The sequence below is a fragment of the Nannospalax galili genome, unplaced genomic scaffold (assembly GCF_000622305.1).
Source record: "Nannospalax galili isolate Female #2095 unplaced genomic scaffold, S.galili_v1.0 scaffold253, whole genome shotgun sequence".
Lineage (NCBI taxonomy): Eukaryota > Metazoa > Chordata > Mammalia > Rodentia > Spalacidae > Nannospalax > Nannospalax galili.
This window is the reverse complement of record NW_008335287.1, coordinates 4,890,276-4,913,223: the sequence shown is the minus strand read 5'-3', so window position 1 is coordinate 4,913,223 and position 22,948 is coordinate 4,890,276. Positions and strand designations below refer to the sequence as shown.

At 36.6% G+C, this 22,948-nt stretch overlaps 1 protein-coding gene across 3 annotated transcripts in view; it reads right to left on the bottom strand.

The window, feature by feature from the left end:
• Positions 1-22,948, bottom strand: part of Mdga2 (MAM domain containing glycosylphosphatidylinositol anchor 2) — an 899,633-nt gene that overhangs the window by 500,716 nt on the left and 375,969 nt on the right. For 2 of the 3 annotated variants that reach the window (XM_008829871.3, XM_029561983.1), the window contains exon 2: positions 213-352. In XM_008829871.3, the coding sequence (XP_008828093.1) occupies positions 213-352 (140 nt within the window). Of the gene's footprint in view, positions 1-212; positions 353-22,948 lie in introns of those variants that run through there. The other variant, XM_029561984.1, reaches the window with a different exon arrangement.

Below are 22,948 nucleotides of genomic sequence, written 5' to 3'. Positions count from 1 at the left end.
GAAATTATTATCCTTGTCCTTCACTGTATATATTTACACTGAAGTGGCAAACATCTCTCTCTCTCTCACACACACACACACACACACACACACACACACTCACACTTATACATACACATACACATTCAAGCTTAATTTTGTAAAATACAGATTTTCTAACATCCAAGAAAAATCAAAGATGGTTTTTCCCAATGTCCCAGCTAAGGACTCACCTGTGGGCGTGGATGTCCTGTAACCAGACAGGTCAATTCTAGGGTTTCTCCTTCCCGGATTGTGTAGACCCTTTCAGAGTAGCGTTCCTCCTCAATGTTACAGGCCAAGCCTGAGTGCACAATACGAACCGTGGGGGGAGCTGTTGAGTCAGCAAAAAAAGAGACAAGACACATGAAAAGCTAAGTAAATCATCTTCCACGAGCCATCTTGATTGTAACAGCATATCTTGTTAGACTTCACTGTACTCAGATACATTAGGTTTAACACTCTGAACTTTCCCAAAGGATTAAAGATTTGCTTGAAAAAAAAAAAAAAAAAAAAACACTTTAATTTTATCTTCTAGTCATCACAACATTCTAAAAATGGCAAAGGAGAGCAAAGCAGTGGGAGAAAACTGATGCCTCTGGAAATCACTGTCGTTACAAAGTTACATGATGAATTTGATTGTTAAAATGTAGGAAGGCTTTTTTCCCTTTTGAAACTAAAGCTGCAATGGGATAACCAATGCTATACCAGAAATATGTGATGAAAAAAGGGGACCACTGAAGGAGAAAGGAATTTGAATTGAAGACATTGGCATTAGTGAACTTATGTTAAAGCCCTGGGCTGTAAATAAGCACCTGAGAGATAGGAGGGTTTGGTTTTTAGGCACAGAGTATCAACACTCAGGGTAAACTGTCTACAGACCCTTGCGCTGTTACAAACAGAAGATGACTACTGAGCACAGACATTGAAGATAGGAGTAGTTCATCAGTGACTACATCTAAATTTTAATTCGAGAGGAGATTAACTTTTATGGAGCTGTCTAAATTCCTATTTTCTCCTGTTTCAACACACAAAGACCAATGACATTTGACTAGCTCTCATCACATATTAGTGGAAATGTATAAAGAATAACTCCTTAAGTGATAAGAAATTCTTAGCTAATGATGGATAGTGTCTACCATCAAATATGTACTGACAGCTAGTAACTTCAGACTGAAGATCATCTCCATATCTTTATGCAAAATTTTTGCTTATAATATATTTGGAGTGCAAGAGAAAGTTATCTCACTAAAAGAGAATGGAAAGATTGCCTGTATGTGTAGAGGGCAGTGATCTCAAAAATATCTTCACAAAAGTCACCCTTCTAATCCACATCACACTTAACAGAAAAAGTTTGGGTTGAAAACATCACAAGTCCTATATAACTTGCAAGGATGTTGATGATTCTCTGAAGAAGAAAAATATTACAAGGCAAATTTATGAAGAATTCTACTGCAGGAAAGTTTATATTCCAAAAGGAAAATAATTTTGAACATGCAATGCTTGGCTTTATATAATTTAAATGTGCAGGCCACTCATAGAGACAAACAATTAAAGGAGAGTATTCTAGTATGTTTCTCTATTTTAGGCAGCAGTGAAGGTTTTAGGCAACTTTGAAAGGTTTACTTAGTGACAATAAAACAGCTGTTTATATCTCTGTGTATCCCCAGTACAAGCTTGAACTTCAGTTTTAAAATCCAGGAAACTGTCTCCAATATCCAACATCAAATGCTACAAATGCAGAATGGGAAAGAGAGACATTTCTACAAGAGTGCTTGCAACACTCAGTGTGTGTAATTTATGTCCCATGAGCTTATTTTAAAGGTGTACATAATTAATTCACATTTTTATCATACCCTTATGTAATTTATAAGGGCACTGACGACTTAGACTAGATTATCAAAAAAACTATTCTGGATCTTAAAATATTTGTAGACTAAAGGAAAGTACTCCAAGGGATAAAAAAAATCTTCTGACTTTTTATTATTTTTATTTTTATGTATTTGAGTGCATTGCCTGCATGTATGTAAGTGCACTCATGTTGTGCAATAACTGAGGGGTGAGAAGGGGATGACGGATCCCCTGGAACTGGAGGTAGTATAGTTGTTGTCTGCCATGTAGATGCTGGGAACCAAACCCATGTCCTCCGCAAAAGCAGTCAGTGCCCTTAACCAGTGCCTCTTTTGACTGTTTAAAGCAATAACATTTTACATCTTTTTATTGGTTTAGAAAAATGATGTTTACACAAAGTGTTTGGTTTTGTCTACAGAATTAATTTATTGAAATCTGTCACTTTGGAGTGTGTTTAGAAACTGAAATGATTTCTGAGATCTCAAAGCATTGGATATCCTCATGTTCTATCAGTGTGGTACACTGGATGGTCTGGTGTTTTACACCATATTTCTCCAAATCACTTCGACAATGAGATTTAGATTTTATTTTAGATAATTAATTCTAACAAGGTATTTAAGACATCAGCCTTATATAATTATTTACATGTTTAAAAAATTAACAAAAGGATGACAATAAATTTTTGCAAAACAGAAATAAAAAGATATTAAGTAGAAAATATATTTTTATCTTTAAATAAACACACATGCTAAATTTAGCATCATAAATGATAGTCCACATTTATTAATACATCTAATTATACAGTTACATGACATCTTTTCTTGACTAATTTGTACCTGTTATTTTTTGTCTTAATTTCAGATCAATGCATACTATTTTTATTTTTAAGATATATCTTACAAATGCATCATTATGCAAATAAGTAGCTTTATATAAACTAAATTATATAGTAGGCAAATTGTGACATTTACAAGGGTTAATTTTCTGTTGTTTTCTTCTATATTTTAACACATTCCTGGAAAAGGTAACTAATTGCCTGTGTACTGTTATCATGAAGCTACCACCTATATCCTTAAGTGGGACAGGGATATTGTACCAAACTTAGTTTTGAGCGTACAGTTTTAGTAACCAGTAAAATACATGCTCAGTATTTTAGCTGTTCAACACAAAAGTGAAAATTTTGGAGGCTTATATTATTTCTCTGTCTGCAGAAAGCAAAGCTGACAGGCTCTTAGAGCTCACCCAAGTCGATGATCTCATGTTCAAATGAGAGAAATAAAATGGAAGATCATCATGTAGTTATCACAGTCCTCTGGCTACTTGGAGCCTAGGGAATCAAAAACTACTGGTCTTTTGTTCTTTTTACTTCTTTGTCTATTAAAATTGTCTGGAATAGTTAAATTAGGATGCCTAGTATTTCCCAAATTTGACTTAGACCTAACTGAATAAATAATAGTGGATTGTGAAACTCTTCATGAAATAAAGAACCATGAGTAGATTAATAATGTAATAGTTCAATTGCTCCAAATGTAACCAGCCCAGCACAATAGCAATTCACCCAGGAGGATTGCAATTCACCATCGTACCTTCAGACCCCACCAAGCCCCTGACATCTTACAATTGTTAAGATGGTATCTCAAGACTGGAGGGATGACTCAGAGGTTAAGATTTCTGGTTGCTTTTGCAGAGGACCTGAGTTCAATTCCCATCACACACATGGCACCTAACAACTGTCAATAACTCCAGTTCCAGGGGATCTGATTCCCTCTTCTGACCTCCATGAGCACTGCATGACAGGGGTGCATTTAGAAGTATGCAAGCAATACACTCATACACATAACAAAATAAAATAAAAATAAAATAATAAATTTTAAAAAACTTGGCATCTCTCTGAATTCCTTGTCAGTGATTAGTTAAGGAATACTGAGATTTAAAACATCTGTGCTCATGAAGCTCTCCCATCTAGAATTCTCAGAATGATAACTGTACTAAGGCTCCTCACAAGTTGCTGATTTAATGAATACAATGATTTTCTTCTCTTTGTGTCAGAAGACATATATTGCATTCTGCTTTTTCTGTTTTCTTAGCATTCTAACAATTTAAGGAACTTCAGGGCCTGGAGAGATGGCTCAGTGATTAAGAGCACATAGAGCATACAGGACCTGAGTTCAGGTCCCAGCACCCAAGTTAGGTGGCTTAAACTACATGTAATTCCAGGTCCTAGGGATCCAATTATTTCCTTTGGCCTCTGCAGGTACCTATAGACATGTGCACATATTCACACACACACACACACACACCTAATTAAAAATAAATATTAGACACTTCAGTGCTAAGATGAGCATCACATTTGATATGCCATCCAACAAATAATTCAGAGCACAGAGTGTTATTAGTGATTAATCATTAGTCTGCGTCTTATTAAGTATCTCTAGAAGTGTAAGGACAAAAGCTTTAGCTTTCAGAAAAATATCCACTACTATCGAACCAAATTTACTTTAAATGAAATTTGGTGTGTTATATCAAAACATCTTTTATCCTTGTTTTGTTAGAAGAAGTCTCAATTCATCATCCAGAAATCCTGAGCAAAGGTTATGATTTCCTTTGGCCTGTGGAGCCAGTAATGAATTTAACTGTTAAAATATTGCATACGACTCAGATTCATCCAAATTTTCTTGAAGTAAATCAAATCTCATTACTTTCCTAACACTAATCATTCTGGGTACCTTAATTTGAATAAGTTCTCTTTGGGTTCAAGAACTCAGTCTAAAAGGACAAAGAAGGGCATTTTTAATGTTTTTAGCACACACTTCTAAAAGTTAACACAAATTTCCCATGAATTCTGTTGGACAAAGAATGCAAATGATTCTCCAACAGCACAAACAGGAGAACGTTTATCCTTTTATGTCAAATGCAGCATCCTTTGATGTAGCAGGAGGAGGCTATATGCTGCACTTAATGGTATGAGCTATGCCTTCAAAGGCTTACAGTTTATTGTATCTGTCAAATTTATTGAAAATAAGAAAACAACAACTCTTGAACAGAGTAGGTACGTACAAGGAGGAAAAGAAGAGCCATTTGAGAACAAAGCTAAAATGAATTAGTTCTGCCTGGGGGGATCCAATAGTCTTCAGACATTCAGTGACCTTTAACCTAAATTTGAAAAGATGCTGTGGGAATGCAAGGGGGGAGACGCTGGAGAGAAAACATAGTGCTTCAAGACGTATCTGCAATCAAATGTCTTTAATTTCCTGAAAGAGCTATTTGAATCCATGTTTCATGCACTGTACGATTCATTCTAAACTTTGACTCTCAAATGACTCCCTTAACTTGGCAACCTGTCTCCAGGCACAGGAGAGACGCTGTTCAGTGTCAAAAATGGAAGAGAGAGAGAGAGAGAGAGAGAGAGAGAGAGAGAGAGAGAGAGAGAGAGAGAGAGAGAGAGAGTGTTCTTGCTGAACAAGATTTGATTTAAAGGAATGTAAACCTAAGGGACAGGAGTTAAAATGTCACTGAATTTTATACTGGTCTTGCTAAGAGAAAAATGATTCTTTTTAGTATGGAAATATAATTAAGATTTCCTAATTCATTCCAAAATCATTAACCTATAAGAAAACAGACTCAGTAATGATAATGTTGGTAGACTGCTCTCTATCCCACAGAATGAAAATTTCAATTGCAAACTACTACTATTTTTTCAATTACTTCATTTTTAGGTAAGGACACAAAGTATTAAGTATTAAGTTTCATTATGGAATTTTTTCTTTTTAAATATTTTTATTTATTATTCTTTTTTTGTGTGTATGCAAGTATTGCCTGCGTGTAGGTAAGTGCACCCATGTCCTACAATGCCCGCCGAGGTCAGAAGGGGCTGTCGGATCCCCTGGAACTGGAGTTATGGACAGTTGTTAGCTGCCATGTGGGTGCTGGCATTCGAACCCAGGTTTTCTGCAAGAACAACCAGTGTTCTTAACCGCTGAGCCATCTCTCCAGCCCCTCATTATGACATTTTCAAACAGCTGCCTTTGTTGGTTCTCTTCCTCCTTCTTCCTCAGTGTTTCTCTTATACCCCTCCGCCCCCAGGACCCTCCTCCCTGCCTTCTGGTCAAAGGTGTCCTCTTGCTCTCTGCCTCTTTTCCTCAACACCTCCTTTTCACCATTCATGGCCTTCTTTCTAGTTTCATAGTCTGTACCTAAACTCACACCGACTAATCTACATTCTTATGAACCTTCAAAGCTAGGATCTGCAGATGAACGAGAGCACACATCTGTCTTTCAGAGTCTGGGAAGCTCAGTATAGTATTTCCAAGTTCCACCATTTTTCTGAAAAATTCATAATTTTGTTTTTCTTCGCAGTTGAATAAGATTCCTTTTTAATATATAGCACATTGAGAAAAAAAATTTTTGAAGGTTATTTAATTTTAAATTTTAAATTAAGTGTATGAATGTATTGCCTGCATGTACATAAGTACACCTGTGATGTTCAGTGCCCACAGAGGCCAAAAGAGGGTATCAGATGTCTGGAACTGAATTTATGGATGGTTATTAACTGCCATGTGGGTGCTGGGATTTAAATCTGGGTCTTCTTCAAGAACAGCCAGTTCTCTTAACCATCGAGCCACCTCTCCAGCCCCTAGAAAAATGATTCTTAATAAAAGACTCTCCCTTAATCACTGAAGGAGCTTACATTATTAACAAATAAGAGAAGCTTAAAACATTTCTCCTAAGTCATGGCAGATTTTGTTAGAGTGAAGTGTTTGATGGAAATGTTGTAAAGGTTAAGCCTTTTCTTGTAATGGCCACACTTCCTAGAGTTTATGAGGTTATCAGCAGCAATCATTTTGGTATTAGTTTTCTCTCCTCTAAAGGCCCCAAGTGATAGCCTTCTACTTGAGTAGAAGGCTCAGATCCCTCATGGATCTGCTCTGTGATGATTCAGATTACTGCTAGAATATTACCACTCTTCCAAGAGTAGTGCAACTTGGGTTCTTGGTGTGAGTAACAGATATCCTGGGAGAGGTAGTGTGGAGAGGAGGAGGACAAATTTCTTTCTCTTGGTAAGTGCAATGAGGCAACCAGTAAATCGCTCTGCATTAGCACTCCTCAAACACTGGAATAAAGCAAGAGAGGAAAGCTAGGGGAAGGGGAGGGGAAGAGGAGAGGAGATTTGAGAAAGGAGAAAGGAAGAGACAAGAGGGGAAAGGAAAACTGTTCTACGTGCTAGAAGAGGTGACAAAATTGGTATATATTGTTCAGTCTTTTCTCTCCCCAGTCATTCATTTTTTATACCTGCAAACACAATAATAGACTCTGCTTCCATTTTCCTCTTAATTAAAGGTTTCATATTCTTTTATAAGTCGCATCTCATTTTCTACATCATTTTACACTTAGCTAAACAACATTGTCAATAATTGATTGTCTTATTTCACAACTCCCAACATAGCATATGTGTATAATACTTCTAAGATATAGTACTTTCTATTTTTTCTTCCTCTCTTTCCTGAGTTTTATTTCAGACGCGGTGCAAATCCTCTCCCATTCTCTTTTCATAGCAATTTCCTAATTTGGCTTTATAATTAGGTAAATGTATACAGGTCTGGTCCACAACTACGCCTATTCTCCTGACACTACATTGCTGATCATCTCCCACCTGCTCCCTGCAACCACGACTAGTTATATTACATACATTCCTTCATCACAAACTCAGACACAGAGTTGGAAAATGGAAAGATGTTAAGGAGAAATGAAGAGCTCAGTCTTAATGCCAATGATGAGCTGGTTAGTGCCTGATTAGTTATTAGTGGTCATGAAGATGTAGAGCTTTTAAGTGACAGAATAAATAGAATCTCTTTAGCAGATCAGGTGATGTGTGAAACTAAGAGGACAGTGATCAAACAACTCTGTAAATTCTTCACCAGGGAAGCTAAGGAAAGAGAGTAGTGTTTACAAAGTCTAAGATGTAGGAGAACGGAAGAAATGAGAGTTGTCTGTAAAGAAACTAGAGCACATTTTTGATAGTTGTCTCTCAAGAAGCAGAGACAGAAAGGTCATTGCTTTTGAGAGCTTAGACAGTGTTGGTAAATTTTGAGTCACATCTGCCTGCAGGGAAAGGGGATCAAAAGATGAATGATGTGGGGCCTGATTGAGGAGAAAAGTTTTGGCAGTTCCATCCAGGTGACAGAATAAAGTAAAATTGTTATCGAGGGTTACCACTATGTAAAACAGATTGATGAGTAAACAACTGAACAGTTTAACAAGAAAGTAGCACCACTTCAGGACTCTAAATACATTTTTACAAGAAAAAACCCACAGTGTTTACACCTCCACTATAATGGTAACTATTTGTCAATATAGTGTTTTCTAGAAACTTTCACTATTCTTTAAAATGTTTTCTCCTAAAAGTATATTTTCTTTTCTTCCTCCTCTCCTCCTTCTTCTTCTCCTCCTTCTTCTTCTTCTTCTTCTTCTTCTTCTTCTTCTTCTTCTTCTTCTTCGTTTACTCTTTTTTGCATGGTCACCTTATGCCAACTTCTTACCATACAGGAAGATATCTCTCAAAGCTCACTAATCTCTTCTATAAAATAACAGTCCATCAGATTTGCTCTCCAGGGTGCATACATATGATATACCTTCCTCATATTAAAAAATCAATTAAAACAACACTTATCCACTATAACAGACCCACTCTTGTTTTTCCTTTAGCATTTGGTGATTAGAAACCATAGTGCACATTCTTAAAGAGGCTTCTTTGCAGGCTTGGCCAGCCTGCCCTCCACATTCTGCCTCCTGTCTGTTCTTTGGTATTTGTCAAAGCATTAGAAAAGAAAAAAAAAATGATGTTGGTAAGTTGCCATCCTTCTTCACTATTTCACTCCTTTGCCATTTCTACATCTCTGTTTATTTAACTCACTTCCTCTGTAAGGAACTTTGGAAATGACACACTTATCTTACACATCAAAACACCACTAATGACATTTTACTGCTCACTACCAGCATCTTGTGACTGTCCTCACTGCATAAATAAGGAGTAACATACATCCAAATATGCACCCAATGATGTTCAATTTGAACAATGATACCCACCAATAATTTTCAAAAATGGCTAAAATTTTTCCATAATCTTCCTTTCAGTAATCTTCAAAGGCCAATGCTTTGATTCACAAATAAGAGACTATTTTATGCAAGTCTTTAGCCCATTCGAATTGCTTTCTTTCACTGGTTATTTGGAATTGACTACAATTTCAGAATTGATGTGAATTTGCTACCTCCCTTCATGAGCTTTTCCCACCATCCAAATTTGGTTACTATTATAGTCCTGTCTACTAGAGGGCTAAATTTTTATTTCTAATTTAATGGATAATAAAATGAAAGGAGTAAAATATCTATTGAATATACTGACTTAATCAAAAGATCATTTGTATTTCATGACTGTTGTGAAAAGCTTTGATTGTGACAAGTTTTGAACATTTTATACTATTTCTTCAGCATATGGTGACCATTGTAAATTAGCTGAGTCGCCCAAAGAAAATCCAGAGCTCAGACAAGAAATTTAAACCTTAAACTATCTGGTTTTAGAAGGTAACCATTAACATTCACAAAATAAAAATTGGCGTTTTTTTCTGGTTGATGCTACCTATGATTTTAAAGCAAATTATACAGTTGTGCTGGATGGTTTTAGGTGTCAATTTGAAACACCTGAATTGAGGGAGACTTAATTGGGAAAATGCCTCCATTGAACAGGCTTCTAGTCATGTCTGTGAGGCACTTTCTTGATTGTTGAGTGATGTGGTGAGGGCCCGGACCACTGTGTGTGGTGCCTCCCCTGGGCAGGTGGTCCTGTGTTGTATAAGAAAGCAGGTTGAGCATGGACCAGGGAGCAAGTCCGTATAAGCAGCATTCCTTCATGGCCTGTGATTCAGCTCCTGCCTCCAAGTTCCTGCTCTGATTTCCTACCCTGGGCTCTCTGATGAAAGCCTTTCTTTGCCAAGCTGGTATTGGTCAGAGTGTTTTGTCACATCAATCAAAAGAAACTAGAACAACACTTAATTGCAATTATTTAAAAAGTTATTTAAGAAGATGGATAAAATTTTACTATCAAAAGGAAACTGTGACATTCACTAGCAATTTAATTTCATATATTCCATTTTAATGTTAAACAAAGAATTGTACATATTAATGTTAGAACAATAACAACAATATGGTTTTGTGTAAGTACTGTCTTATGTCAATTTAGTATGTTTAAATCAAGATATTGTCAGAGAAAATTAAATGCAAATTATTTTTAAAGTCTGAATTATCATCCACAAAATTATGTTTCCTTTTTAATCAAAGCTCTGTAAATTTTAACAAATGTATTTCACGTTTTTACATTTTTGAGACTACATTTAGTTAGAAATGTCCTTTCTTTTTTCATCGAGAAGTGTCACCTCTATCTACAACTAAAACTTTAAACTCACTTGCATATTTTATAGAAGAAAGAAAAATAGCAGTTTTATAAAATGTAGGACTTCTACATTCTTCCATACTCAGCACTTGGTAGCCTTTGATGTGTGCCAGAGAAGAACTGGGCCAATCAAGCCTGACACTGTCAAGCTGGTCTCTGCAAAGATGCCCTTCCCAAGTCTTCTCTGTGTTCCCAGTATTTCTCAGGAGAAATATTTACATTCCTCTATCTAATACAGGAAAGTACATCACACATGTCATTAATCAAATATTTTCTTCACACAGGATGTGTCTGAATCCACCAGAGCATTCTAACATGAAGGCAAATGTGGGCAAATGAAGCCTTTCATTCTTGGCTAGGAATCCAGTGATCTTTGCATACAGGTTCCTGCTTTTAAATTACAGCCTGTGGAACATCCTGAACTGTCTCTAACTCAAGGTTAGAGCAACACATTTAAATAAGCATCAAGGACTCCAGATATTTGAGGGGCAGGCCAGAGACTCTCAAACAAAAAGCAAAGAAAATAAACAAAAGTGTGAAAATACACAAACGAGCATTCCTCTTTCTCTTCTCAAACTATTCTTTATGGGGTTTGGTGTTTGTGTGGGGACAGTGAAGGTGAAAGACTGTTTTGCTGTAGCAGGTACTACACTGTCAGTCTTTGATGAGATCTCTCCAGCTCAATCAGCCTTGTGCAATGACTTCCTCTTAATAGTGTCAGAAGTCTTAGATCATATGGTAAATGAAGCCTCCAAGGTCTTTGGAAGCAAATTTTTGTCTCTTATAAATCACCATATTATAAGTGGTTGGGACTCAGAAGCATGGGTAAAGATAGTATCATTTCTGAGCCTTCTGAGCTGAAAGATAAATATTTGTACTTCGTTAAAATTAAGAGGTTTTGGGCTTTCTTGAAAATAACTACAAAGCCTCAGTATACACTAAACCAAAATGAAGTTAATCTCATTGTTCCTGACCTTAATAACAAATTGGGTATTTAGAAAGGTCCACTCTGTCTTCCAGCCTAGCTCATTAAGAAGCAAATGAGATTTACTACAAAATGTGCCAAAAAATGATAGCAGGGAGAACTGAGGCTCTTGGCTGCTAATTTTCCTATTGCATCTTTCCACTGAGCAAGTGCTGCTACTGTCTGTGAAGACAAGATCTTCAGCATGTTGGGCAATGCCTTTGGACCCCAGAAGAGAAGAGTCAGTGCCACCATGACATAAAGTCTGACCCGCAGAAGTATTTAGAGTAGGGCAGATTGATTCAGGCTCTAGTAGGGCAACACACTCAGGAATTTAGAGCTGAGGAAGGAGCAGGCACTTAATGCAACATATTATCTTGATGGTCTCTAGCTCATTCTTAAACTCTGAAAAGCACACACTTTTATTTCCATGTGAGTATAAGAACACTGACAGATAATTCAGTGCATTGTCAAATATTAGTTTTGTCATTATTTCTTCCTACAATAGAAACAAATTTTATGCTTTTATTGGACATTATATCTGCATCTAATAGTTTAACTTCACCATGATGCATTCCAATTATAAAACTTTAGGACATCTTTTAGAGTTAGAGAATAAGAATACAATTCAGAAGAAAAGTTGTCAGTATTTATATTCTGATAAGCACAGGAGAGTTTTATTAAATTAATTGATGCCATATGAGTTCAAAGGAAAACTTGTCTAAATCACAGAATATGAAGCATAAACAATTATCAGTAAGTGTTTTCATTCAATTCTCAACTATTAAAATATCAATATGGCTAATCACAGATCAAGAACCCTGCCCTCAAGTTTAAACATTGTCCACAAACCCCTAAGTAAAGTCATAAATATTTCTTCTAAAAATTATCATCAATTGTATTAATATTAGTGTTTTTTAATAGAACACAATACTGAAATTTGAAGTGTCACAAAACCATTAAAATTCCAAGAATAATAGCAAATCAAACTGCTGACACAAAATAATTAACAGTTGAAAACTCTTTTTAACTCTATTGTGAAAAAAAGTTCCTTCTATTATAAACTTCTGATTTATGATTATTTCCTTGAAAGTTAATTTTTTTTAAAAAATTTTATGTGTATGAGTGTATTGCCTGCACGTATATAAGGGCACTTGTATCATGCAATTCCCACAGAGGTCAGAAGAAGGCAGCAAATTCCCCTGAAACTAGAGATACGTTATGATTTTTTAGCCACCATGTGGGTTCTGGGAATCAAACCCAGGTCCTCTCTAAGAGCAGTCAGTGTTCTTAACTGCTGAGCCATCTCTCCAAACTCCCTGATACTTTTTGATAAGCAATGCAAAGCAAAAATCATTAATAATTACTGTAGCCATAGTTACTTATTTTAACTGTAAAGCTGTTTTGTTTAAATTCTCTTAGAGAAGTTTGCATATATGTATATATATATGTATATATTTATAGCAAAAGTGGTAAGATAATTTTATTCAAGTAAAGGCATAGTACACATTAGAAAAGGACCACTGTCAGTATTAATTGTGGGCCACATGACTGAGAGTACTCAAGGGTCCTGATGACTGCCTGGAGCTTCTTTTTATGGATTTCAAGAGAAGAGTTTGGTCACACAGTGATTTCTCTATTTTGATTAGTAGACTAAGTCATACATTTTTTTTCTTACTGCACATATTCTTTCCTGTAATAAATATGATATTAATAATATGCATATGCATGCCTAATTAGGCATAGGCAATGTTTTAATAAGGATTCTTTGTGAGTTAAGTAGAAAGATGCTTCAAGACAGATTTCAGGTAGCTAAGTTTTTATAAACACCAGTGATGTGCAATGGGGAAAGCTGGAATGTGAGACACAACAGCAACCCATAGAAGTAAAAAAGGTCTTCTCATTTACAGACTTTAAGGGAAGGTGGTCTATGAACACAGGAGACAGGGACCACTTAATTTAGTACATTATGAATGTTAGATAGAATATAAGGTCTATCTCATCCACTCGATAAGGACAGCCTCTAGGATCTAATTCCGGTTTTTTTCTTTAAAACAGAAAAGAAACAATGGAGCTGAGTGGTTGAGAGCCCTGGCTGTTCGTGTCAAGAAGCCAGGTTTCGGTTTCCAGCAACCATATGACAGCTAGCTACAGTTCCAAGGGATATAACGCCCTCTTCTGGCCTCCAGGTGAACTGCACACTCTGGTTCACTTTATCATGCATGCAAACAAAATATTCACACATATGAAATACAATTTTTAAAATAAATAAATTTTAAGAACTACTGTAATAAAAAAATAATTTCCTGGAACAAGGGTTAGAGGGAGGTGGGGCCCAAAGGGTTTATGGGCATCAGCTTCACTTCTGTCTACTTTCTGCTGAAATTGGGGTGTCATGGGGGTTTAAGTGTGGGCTATGCAATCCTTGTAGCCAGACAGTTGGTTTTATCCAGGATAAATGACCTGATAGTTTAGTGGCAGCATGGGTGGTGAGGAGGACCACATGGGGACCTGACCACGGAGGCTGGAAGTGTTTAAGGATTAGGATTCTCATGTAGTCCCAATCTTCTGGGTATATCAATTTAAGAAGAAGATAAAGTTTTAACAGTTTTAACAGGGATCTTCAAAGATGTCGCCTGGATTTTACTTTCCCCTGACTCAAGAGTTGTCACCTGGATCTCCTTTAATCATCATTTGGCTTCTAGATTCTTGGTGTTTGCAAGCTGCTGAAGTGGCAGGACCACAGGGAAGAGGATCAAGGACCCCAGTAGTAGGGCCAAAAGCAGAGGAGGGGCTGCTAAAACCCTAGTAGGAAAAGAACCCAGAGGGGCCCTCAAGATCCTGGTGATAGTTCAGAACCTGGAAGGTCCACCAGAACCCCAATAGTAGGACAAAGTTGGAGGTATCGCCAGAATCCTGAAAGTGGGACAGAGCATGTGCTTATAAAGCAAGCACTTGACAATTGAGTCATTCGCCAAGCCTTTCACCATAATTTTTCAATACTTTCTTGGAACTTCTAATTTTACCCTGGAAAATTGAGGATATTATGTCTGAGTGAGGTATCAAGCTAAATAAGTTTTATTTTCACAAATTCTAAAGCAGCTAGGTTAGTGTTTTTCAAAATCTTCTTTAAAAAACAGATGGCCTCTAAGCACATTCAATGTTGTTCAACCTAAATAATTCTAAAATAAATGTGAATGACTCAAAGTATTTTGCTTTATACATTACTGATATGAGTTAACTAATTAATCAACCCTAATTTTGGCACAACTGTGAGACAACGTATAGCTTCAAATTTGCTTGAGAGTATCAGTAGCTTTTCTGGGAGAGAGTTTGCAACTATAGACTCAGTCATGAAATATACACTGTTTTGGCTCATCTCTAAAGAAATTGATCTGGAGACAAATTGCCAAAAGCTGTATTCATAAATGTACCACTGCAATGTTTGTAAAAGGATAAACAAAAAATGACAGCATATATGGAAAACTACATTTTTACTTTCAAATATATTAGCATGGACTGCACAGAGGTTGAGGTATAAGTGAATACCAATGAGAGCTCTAAACCCAGATGCCTCCTTGAAATTCCTGCCACTGAGACATCAACTATGTGGTTTGGGGCAAATGGCTTCACTTCTTTGTGTCTTTGTTTCTACACCTGTTATGTAGCAATTTCTTTCCAATTGAAACATCCCCTCCTATTGGGCTTCCTTAAGCCTCAGGAAGTAAACAAATTTATGCTTCTCAGGAAGTTTCTGAACCTTGTAAAATGCACAAGTCTCCTCCCCAAAGTTCTCTAAGCAGTAACAAGTATCTCCAACCTGTAGAGCTGCCTGAAATTTGGACAAGAAACTCTGTGGATACAGATTTCGTATTACCACCCATGCAGGGGTGGGCTTGCTGCTGATGCAACTGTCTTTGAGACATCCATGCTCCTGTAAGTTACCCTTTCCTCATAGTCCTGTTAGTAACTCCAATACATTTTTTGTCAAGATTTACTCTGGTGTAACTTTTATTTTGGTCTGGTTCCACACCTACGGTCTTCAGGAAAAGTCACTCACTAATCTGTAAAGCTGATTAATAATAAGACTCCTTCAAAGGTCTTCTTAAAAGATGTGATGGCTAATGAATGGTCAGTTGGACATAGAACAGTGCCAGTGAGTTGGCAGAAGGTGTTAAGTCATGAATATTCTCAAATAAGTATACATACTTTATGTAAATATGAGATTTCCATGTTCTCTGAAATATTTTCTTAAGCAAAATGATCAATAGCAATAATCACATGAGAAATGTACACACCTGAGTATAACCACTGCAGTGATTTTATTTTTTGAATGTTTTAACAGAACTCTAAATAGCATTAAGTAACAAGCAATCAAGTTCTAGATTAGCAAAAGACAAAATATCCATGACCTTATTACTAGCAGTGCAATGTGTTTCAAACTAGTCACATAGAAAGCACCTAGGAATTCATTCCTAAGAATAATGTGTATGTTATGATTCTTTTCACATGCTATTATAAACTGTGTGCCTAAATATATATCGAAAGAATGTTAACAATGGTGATGTTTTGGGGCATATAATTTCATGATTCTGATGCAGAAGCTAACTCTCTACAGACAGTAAGGAAGAGTCTATGCTAAAGACTGCCAGTTGCTCACATATGAGGCAGTAGAAGCATAACCTGGGTTTAAAAGGAAGTTTAGAGTTAAAACAACCAAATCAGGGATGAGAAATGGAGATTGGAGCTGAGTGTGAAACAGCCAAGCAGATCTGATATGAGACAGACAGGCTCTGAAAAGCAAGGCAAGCCTTGGTGGGCTGGGTGCTGAGCTTCTGTAAGACCTCCTCTCCCTGGGAACTTATTCCAGGCACTGTTGTTCTTTCGTATATTCTTTCTTTTAAATCAGCTAATTCTAACACTAAATTGTAAGTAAGGATATCTTCTTGCTTCTTTCAGAAGAGACACCTCCCCCCAGACAAGGATTTAACTAAGAACAGCTGTATCTGTTTCTTGGCACTGTGAGAAGAATGGAGGTGCAAATTTAGCTTAGTATTTAGCAGCATGTAGACACCTGCAAGGTCAGAGGAGGGTAGCAACATCAGCCAACCAACTAACAGCTAACAGACACTGCCAATAGTGAACAGTGCCACAATCAGAGACAGAAGAGAAGGGCTTCAGCTAACCCTAACCAGGTGAGCAGCATATGAACACCACATGACCTCCCTGCTTGGGCCAGGGGGACATGTATACAGTGTATGGACCCTCCATTGGCTCAGTTCACTATGAGTCAGAGACCTAATCGCTTCAGCCGTTGTTAAGTTTCTGCCATCACCCTACACAAACACTTCGACAAGGAATGTGAATGATGTTTTTTTTCTCCCATGGAAACCCCTTCCACTCTTGGAAGTCTTTCACTTTTCCTTAATTTCCCACTTTTCCTCATTCTGTAATCCTGAATAAATTCTGTTTCTGCTTTGCTGACATATAGGGTTGTCCATATCTTTAATCGTCCCTGTCCCAGGTTGATCTTTGCTGACCATATCTGGTATCCTATGTCCTTGGACCAAGCAGGACAGTGCTTAAAGTCCTGCCATACTCAAAAATCCTGTATCGGAAGAGGGAATGTGGGGAGGGATAACTAAGACTAAAGGCCTTAGAAAAGGGCATAAGGAAACCTATCATTATACATGCTTCTGAAAGTACACACATATAGATGGCAAAGAGAGAGTAAAAGGAGTTTCCTTTTACAGGGAGATGCTGCTGCTACTAGATACCACAGACTAGCAAAGCAGGAGTAGAGTTCATGTCATTGGGCAGGGTGTAGTAAGGGAGATGCAGATAGGGCAGGAGATCCAAATACTATCAAAGCATATGATATGAAGGTCTCAAAAATTCAATTAAAAGGAAAAGTAAATCCTGCATCAATGTATTATTGATTTTTCTCAATATGACTACATACATTTTATAATAAGTAAAAAATGTTTGGAACTAAGGAAATGATTGTGTAGATTTTTTTCTAAGTTTCATAACACAGCCATATCTCTCTGGCTGCTTCACTTTCTCTATTTCTACTTCACAGTTGTCCTGCAGGTAACGTAGACTTATCATAATTTTCACGATGAATATCAGAGTATGTTTTGTTCATTTAGAATAGTAAGCCCTTTTTGTCTGATTTCAAATATCATACTTTTTGCACCCAGCCAAGTTTTCCTGGAGTATAGTCAACACCTTTGTTTGTAAGTTTGGAGAAGCTTACATTTCACTCCGTGCATTACTCTCACTAATTTTGCAGAGCCTCAGTGAGTTTTTAGTAAATAGCACAATAAATAAAATTAGAATGAGTGACCAAGCCCATTGTGATTGACCACAATACTTTGAGTTTATCTCCCAAATACCCAACAATCTATCACCAAACTGCAAACCTGGTTGTATATAATTAGTGTTATTTAAATACCTAACTAATGCAGCCAAATGTTTAGGCAAAGGAACCAGAAATTTAATCTTTCAATAGTAATTTTTTTTCACTTTATCACATTTGTTTGTTTATATTACAGTTTACTTTTTATTATTTTCACACTTCTCCCTTTCCCTCATCTCTCTGTCACCAACCCTGCCTAAACCCTTCCACTCCCCGAATTCTCCCTTCATCTTCAGTACACATATTAGCCTCTCAACTACTCTCCCTTAAAGCCTCATATATATATATATATATAATTTATTTATTTAATTTTATGTATATGAGTGTTTTGCTTGCATGTTTGCAAGTGTACTACATGTGTACAATGCCTGTAGATGCCAGGAAAGGGCAACAGATCCTCTGGAACTGGAATTACAGACGGTTGTTAGCCATTATGTGGGTGTTGGGAATTGAACCCAGGTCCTCTCTGCAAGAGCAGCCAGTGCTCTTAATTATGGAGCCATCTGTCCAGACCCCTTAAACCTTCTTTTCTACCTTCTCATTGGCCCCTTTCTAATTTTTTGACATCTAAACTCAGATGAAATTATGCATATATGAAACTTCATAATTGTCTGCCACAAGAATGGTCTTCCACTTCTGTTTACTAGTTTTGGCAAATAATGAACAAACATATCTGTTCAAATGAATTCATATTTCTATCTTCCTCTAATTAAAAAAATTCCCAACAGTAGTTAAATTCCCTAGTGTTGCTGATTTACTGTTCTGGTTTTGAAGTTGGGTTTCCCATGTTGGAATCATCAACTTATAGTCTTGAATAGTCACCTTTTCCTTATTCATAACAATGGGATGTTTGACCTTTCAACCCCTCCACAGTTCTAATCTCAATGGGGATTTATATGGAGGGGAGGGCTAACCACAGATCCCGGTTTATAGCACTATTCATTCAAAATGTTACCCTGCTGGAACTCTGAAATATCCATGTTGGCAATAAATATATAACAAATATTTGTAGCGCTTATTGCTAAGATCATTACAATTTCAGCTCAATGATTTTTATACAAAACTAGAGAAACTAGAAATAAAAATATTTGTAAAATGATACGAACGTTATGTAAGTGAGTGACTAGCAAGTCTGTCAGCAGAGAAACTGAAATTCAGATAGGATTATTTCTCATTATCACCCTAACTAACATTTTAAGAAATGACATGTGAATAGTTAGACTATAAAGCATGCATTCGTTTTTCTAGAAAAGCTGCACAGGAGTCAAATATGTAGAAAATCTAAAACAAAAAAAAAAAGAAAAGAAAAGAAAATCCAAACTATTATAGAACGGCATTCACCATACGGAATTTCAACATCTAAATGAATACTCAAAGAATGACAGAGGCCAGAAATGTTATTATGCAGATGAAATCTGCATTTTAATTACAGACGGAGAATGAGAGACCTGAGGGTCTAATTCCAGAGCTATTTTGACATATATCAAACGTTCCTTAATTTACAATGAAAGGCCTGTTTGACATGTTCTCATGCTGCTGTGCTCCTATTAGCTATCAGTGCTATTAAATGGTGTTTTGTCACTGACCTACATTAGTGTATCAAATTATGACAGCAACTTAATGAATGAGCATCATATTAGTACAGATTACAGTCTCTGGCCAAGTATTTTAAAGCACATTTCAATGGGAACGCAATACAAATCCCTGTTTTTACTTTACTTACTTAATGAGATACTGAAGAAAACCAAACACAGTGATAAATAACTAAATAGGATTTCATGATTCTTAAAAAGTCTATTTTATTTTTTTAAAATGTTTTATTTCATTATTTTTGTTTTACGTCTGTGAGTGTATTTCTTGCATGTATCTATGTGCACCCATGTCATGCAATGTCCACAGAAATCAGAAGAGGTTGTTGGATTCCCGGGAACTGGAGTTACAGACAGCCACTATGTGGGTGCTGGGAATCGAACCCAGGTCCTCCTCTGCAAGAGCAGCCAGTGCTCTTAACAGTGGAGCCATCACTCCATCCCCATATTATTTTATTTTTTATTTTATTTTATTTTGTTTTATTTTATTTTATTTTATTTTGTGTATGTGTGTTGTCTGCAGTTACATAAGTGTACTCCTGCCATGCAATCCCTATGGAGGTCAGAAGAGGGCATAGGATTTCCTCAGAACTGGAGTCATGAATGGTTGTTAGTCACCACGTGAGTTCTGGGAATCAAACCCAGGTCCTCTGCAAGAGCAGTCAGTGCTCTTAAGTGCTGAGCTATGTCTTCAGTCCCTAGAGTTCATGATTTTTTTTTAATTAGAATTCAGTAAATAGATCAAATTATTCAATTCCAGAAATAAATTTCATTTTTAAAATCTTGTAACACCACACACTTACTATTATTATTATTTCCCTCTTTTTTCCTACATAGCTTCTTTAATTTGGTGTTTATAATGCTTTTCAAGGAGACAAGATTATCAGGGTGTAAGTGTTGAACTGGTGTATTACCCTTAATATTTTCAGAGCATATTTTTTATTTTTTATGATATAATTTGTAGCATATTTTAGAACACCAGCATTACAGTGAGCATTTTTCCCTCTTTTAAAAATAAACTTGCCCTTTAAATAAGTAGGACAAGAAATAATTTGATAACCTAAGAATAGAGTCTTTGACATAGTATATATGTACATGTTTACAAAAGGCTCAAATCACATGAGGTAAATATTTGCTCAAATTTTCCTATCCTAACTGAAACGGAGAGTTGCTAGCAGGGTGCTCTGGGATCTATGGGGTCTTATTGGAGAGTTTATCTGAATTTTCTGATTTTATCTTTTAACAAAAATCCTTTGGACGATCGCAGACTCCATGGGTGATTTTCATAGGGAGAAGGCCCATGCTTCCTCCCACATTAGCTATGTATAGAAAGGACTAAAATGCCAAGGCTGATCCCAGGTCTCTCATGCTTCTGCACATGGATTCTAATTCCAAACACTAAGCTGTAGAATGACCCACTTAAGATCCTCTGGGCCCACAAACCCAATCCATACTCTCAGCTTAGACCTTCCTCTGCTTCCCACAACTCTGTGGACAGAATTCTATTTGATAGATTCTCTTTGATTATCTTGATATATTCCAATATATCCAAAGTTGAACTCCTGACTTAACATCTTCTGATTGTTGTTTTTGAATTGTGTGTGTGTGTGTGTGTGTGTGTGTGTGTGTCTGTGTCTGTGTCTGTGTCTGTGTCTGTGTGTATGCAGGTATTCTTATTTCATGGTGCCCATGTGGGTAAAACTCTCAGGTTATTGACTGTCTCCTTACACTTTGTAGGTTCCGGGCATCAAGCTCAGGGCTCCAGACTTCTGCAATAAACATCTTTACCCATGGAATCATTTCAGGATCCAAATCACCAAACTTGACAATTTCTTTCAGGCTTTCATATGGCATTGAATGCCAAATACTATCAGAAACGCTGCGTACTCCAGGCGCCTAAGAACTCACCTTAGACCTCAGTGCTGGTTATTACCTATTCCACTCTCTTAATTAGCCTGTATCCTCCATTTTCACCTCATTCATAGTACCATAACCACTGTCACCTCTCACTCAGATGGGTAAAAATCATCCTAGCTGTTGGCCCTTGTCATGGAGTCTTCCTGACATACACTTTGTAAGCTTTGCAAAATGACTTCCATCAATGGTTCTGTCTTTTTGGAGTAAAACTACCCTCAGCATTGCATTGGAAACCCGGTGAGCTGTCTCACAGCAATCATTTCTGTTTTCTTCTGTTCCTGTCAGTGCTCTGTTTATGTCTTCTCAAAGGCCTTTGTAGGCATATTCTGTCTGGTTCCATTGTTTTTTTTTTTTCCATTCTTCCTAGGTGATTATTGCTCAGGCAGAACCCAGAATTCAGCTTTCATGTCCCCTCCTCAGGAACTCATTCCCTGAATCTCTGAGTAAATCACTCAGTTATGAGCACTTAGGGTAACATAAGCCTCTTCCTCAAAATAGCTGTTACAGACAACAATCTTGTATGTGCATCTGAGTCCGTTTCTGCTAGACAAATGTAACCTCCATATGGGTAGATACTGCATCTAATATGCACTGTAGTTTACTCTACCTTAAGACTTAGCAAGGCATGCAGCAGCATTTCTTATTAAATAGCTACTGAATAATCAATGCATAGAAAAATGGCTTATATGGTGGAAAGTAAGGAGTGGAAGGCAGATTGGGAAGACGGGAGAAAGAAAAGGAGAGAAGGGAGGTCACAGAACGGAACAGAAAACAGGGTTTTGGACTTCTTTGAGAAAGGGTCTCTGCTTGTGTCCCAGGGTGGTATGTAGGTCAGAATGGCCCCAAAGGATTCTGCTTCAGCTTCTTAAGTGCTGGTTTACAGACATTTGTCACCACCCCCAGTTCTGATTCTTGAATGTGCACATACTTTAGAATTTCCATTTTTCAGATTACTTATAGCACTCTTTCCAAAAGTCCAATCTTTTCCTGATGGTCACTCTAGCCAATGAGACTCAATTAACCCCAAATATCTTATGGTAAGATATGTTACAGTATAGGTTTTTTTTTTTTTTTTAGCCTGGAGTAAAGATCAGTTGCCTTTCTCATTTTCAGTTTACTATGAAGTAATTTTGACATATAAAATTCATGAATGTGTATCTAAAATGCATATTGTGATATATGTCACACTTTGTTCCTATGTGTCATAGACTCTGACATCTGTCAATAATGTCTTTGGGTTTCATCAAATTCATATCTTTCAAACATTATGTGACTGAACATTTATAACCTACAGGCAATTGCAAACATCTACTGTAAACTGAAAAAGTCCATTTGCTTTTCAAATATTATGTTTGTGCGTGTCCTAAATCATCCTGATCTAATAAATTTAGTCATCCTGATCTAATAAATTTCTGTTCTTATTTCTGCTATTATATTAATATTTACAAAGTGAAATATTTTTCCAAATAAAACTTACTATAACATACACATTCTAGAAAGAAATTATGAAGTAAATCTCATCTATCCAATGTAATCTGCATAATAAGTAAAAACCAACTAAAAGGTTGCAAGGGTTTATTTTTTTATAATGAAAGATGTCTACTGATAAAGAAATAGTCACTAATTCTTCTTACCAATAAATCCCAGTAGTATGCTCTCTAATGCATTGAATTATTTTGGTTTATGACAGAAATAGAAGAAGTATACGTCAAATACTTACTTTTTACCTATTACTCATGGCACAT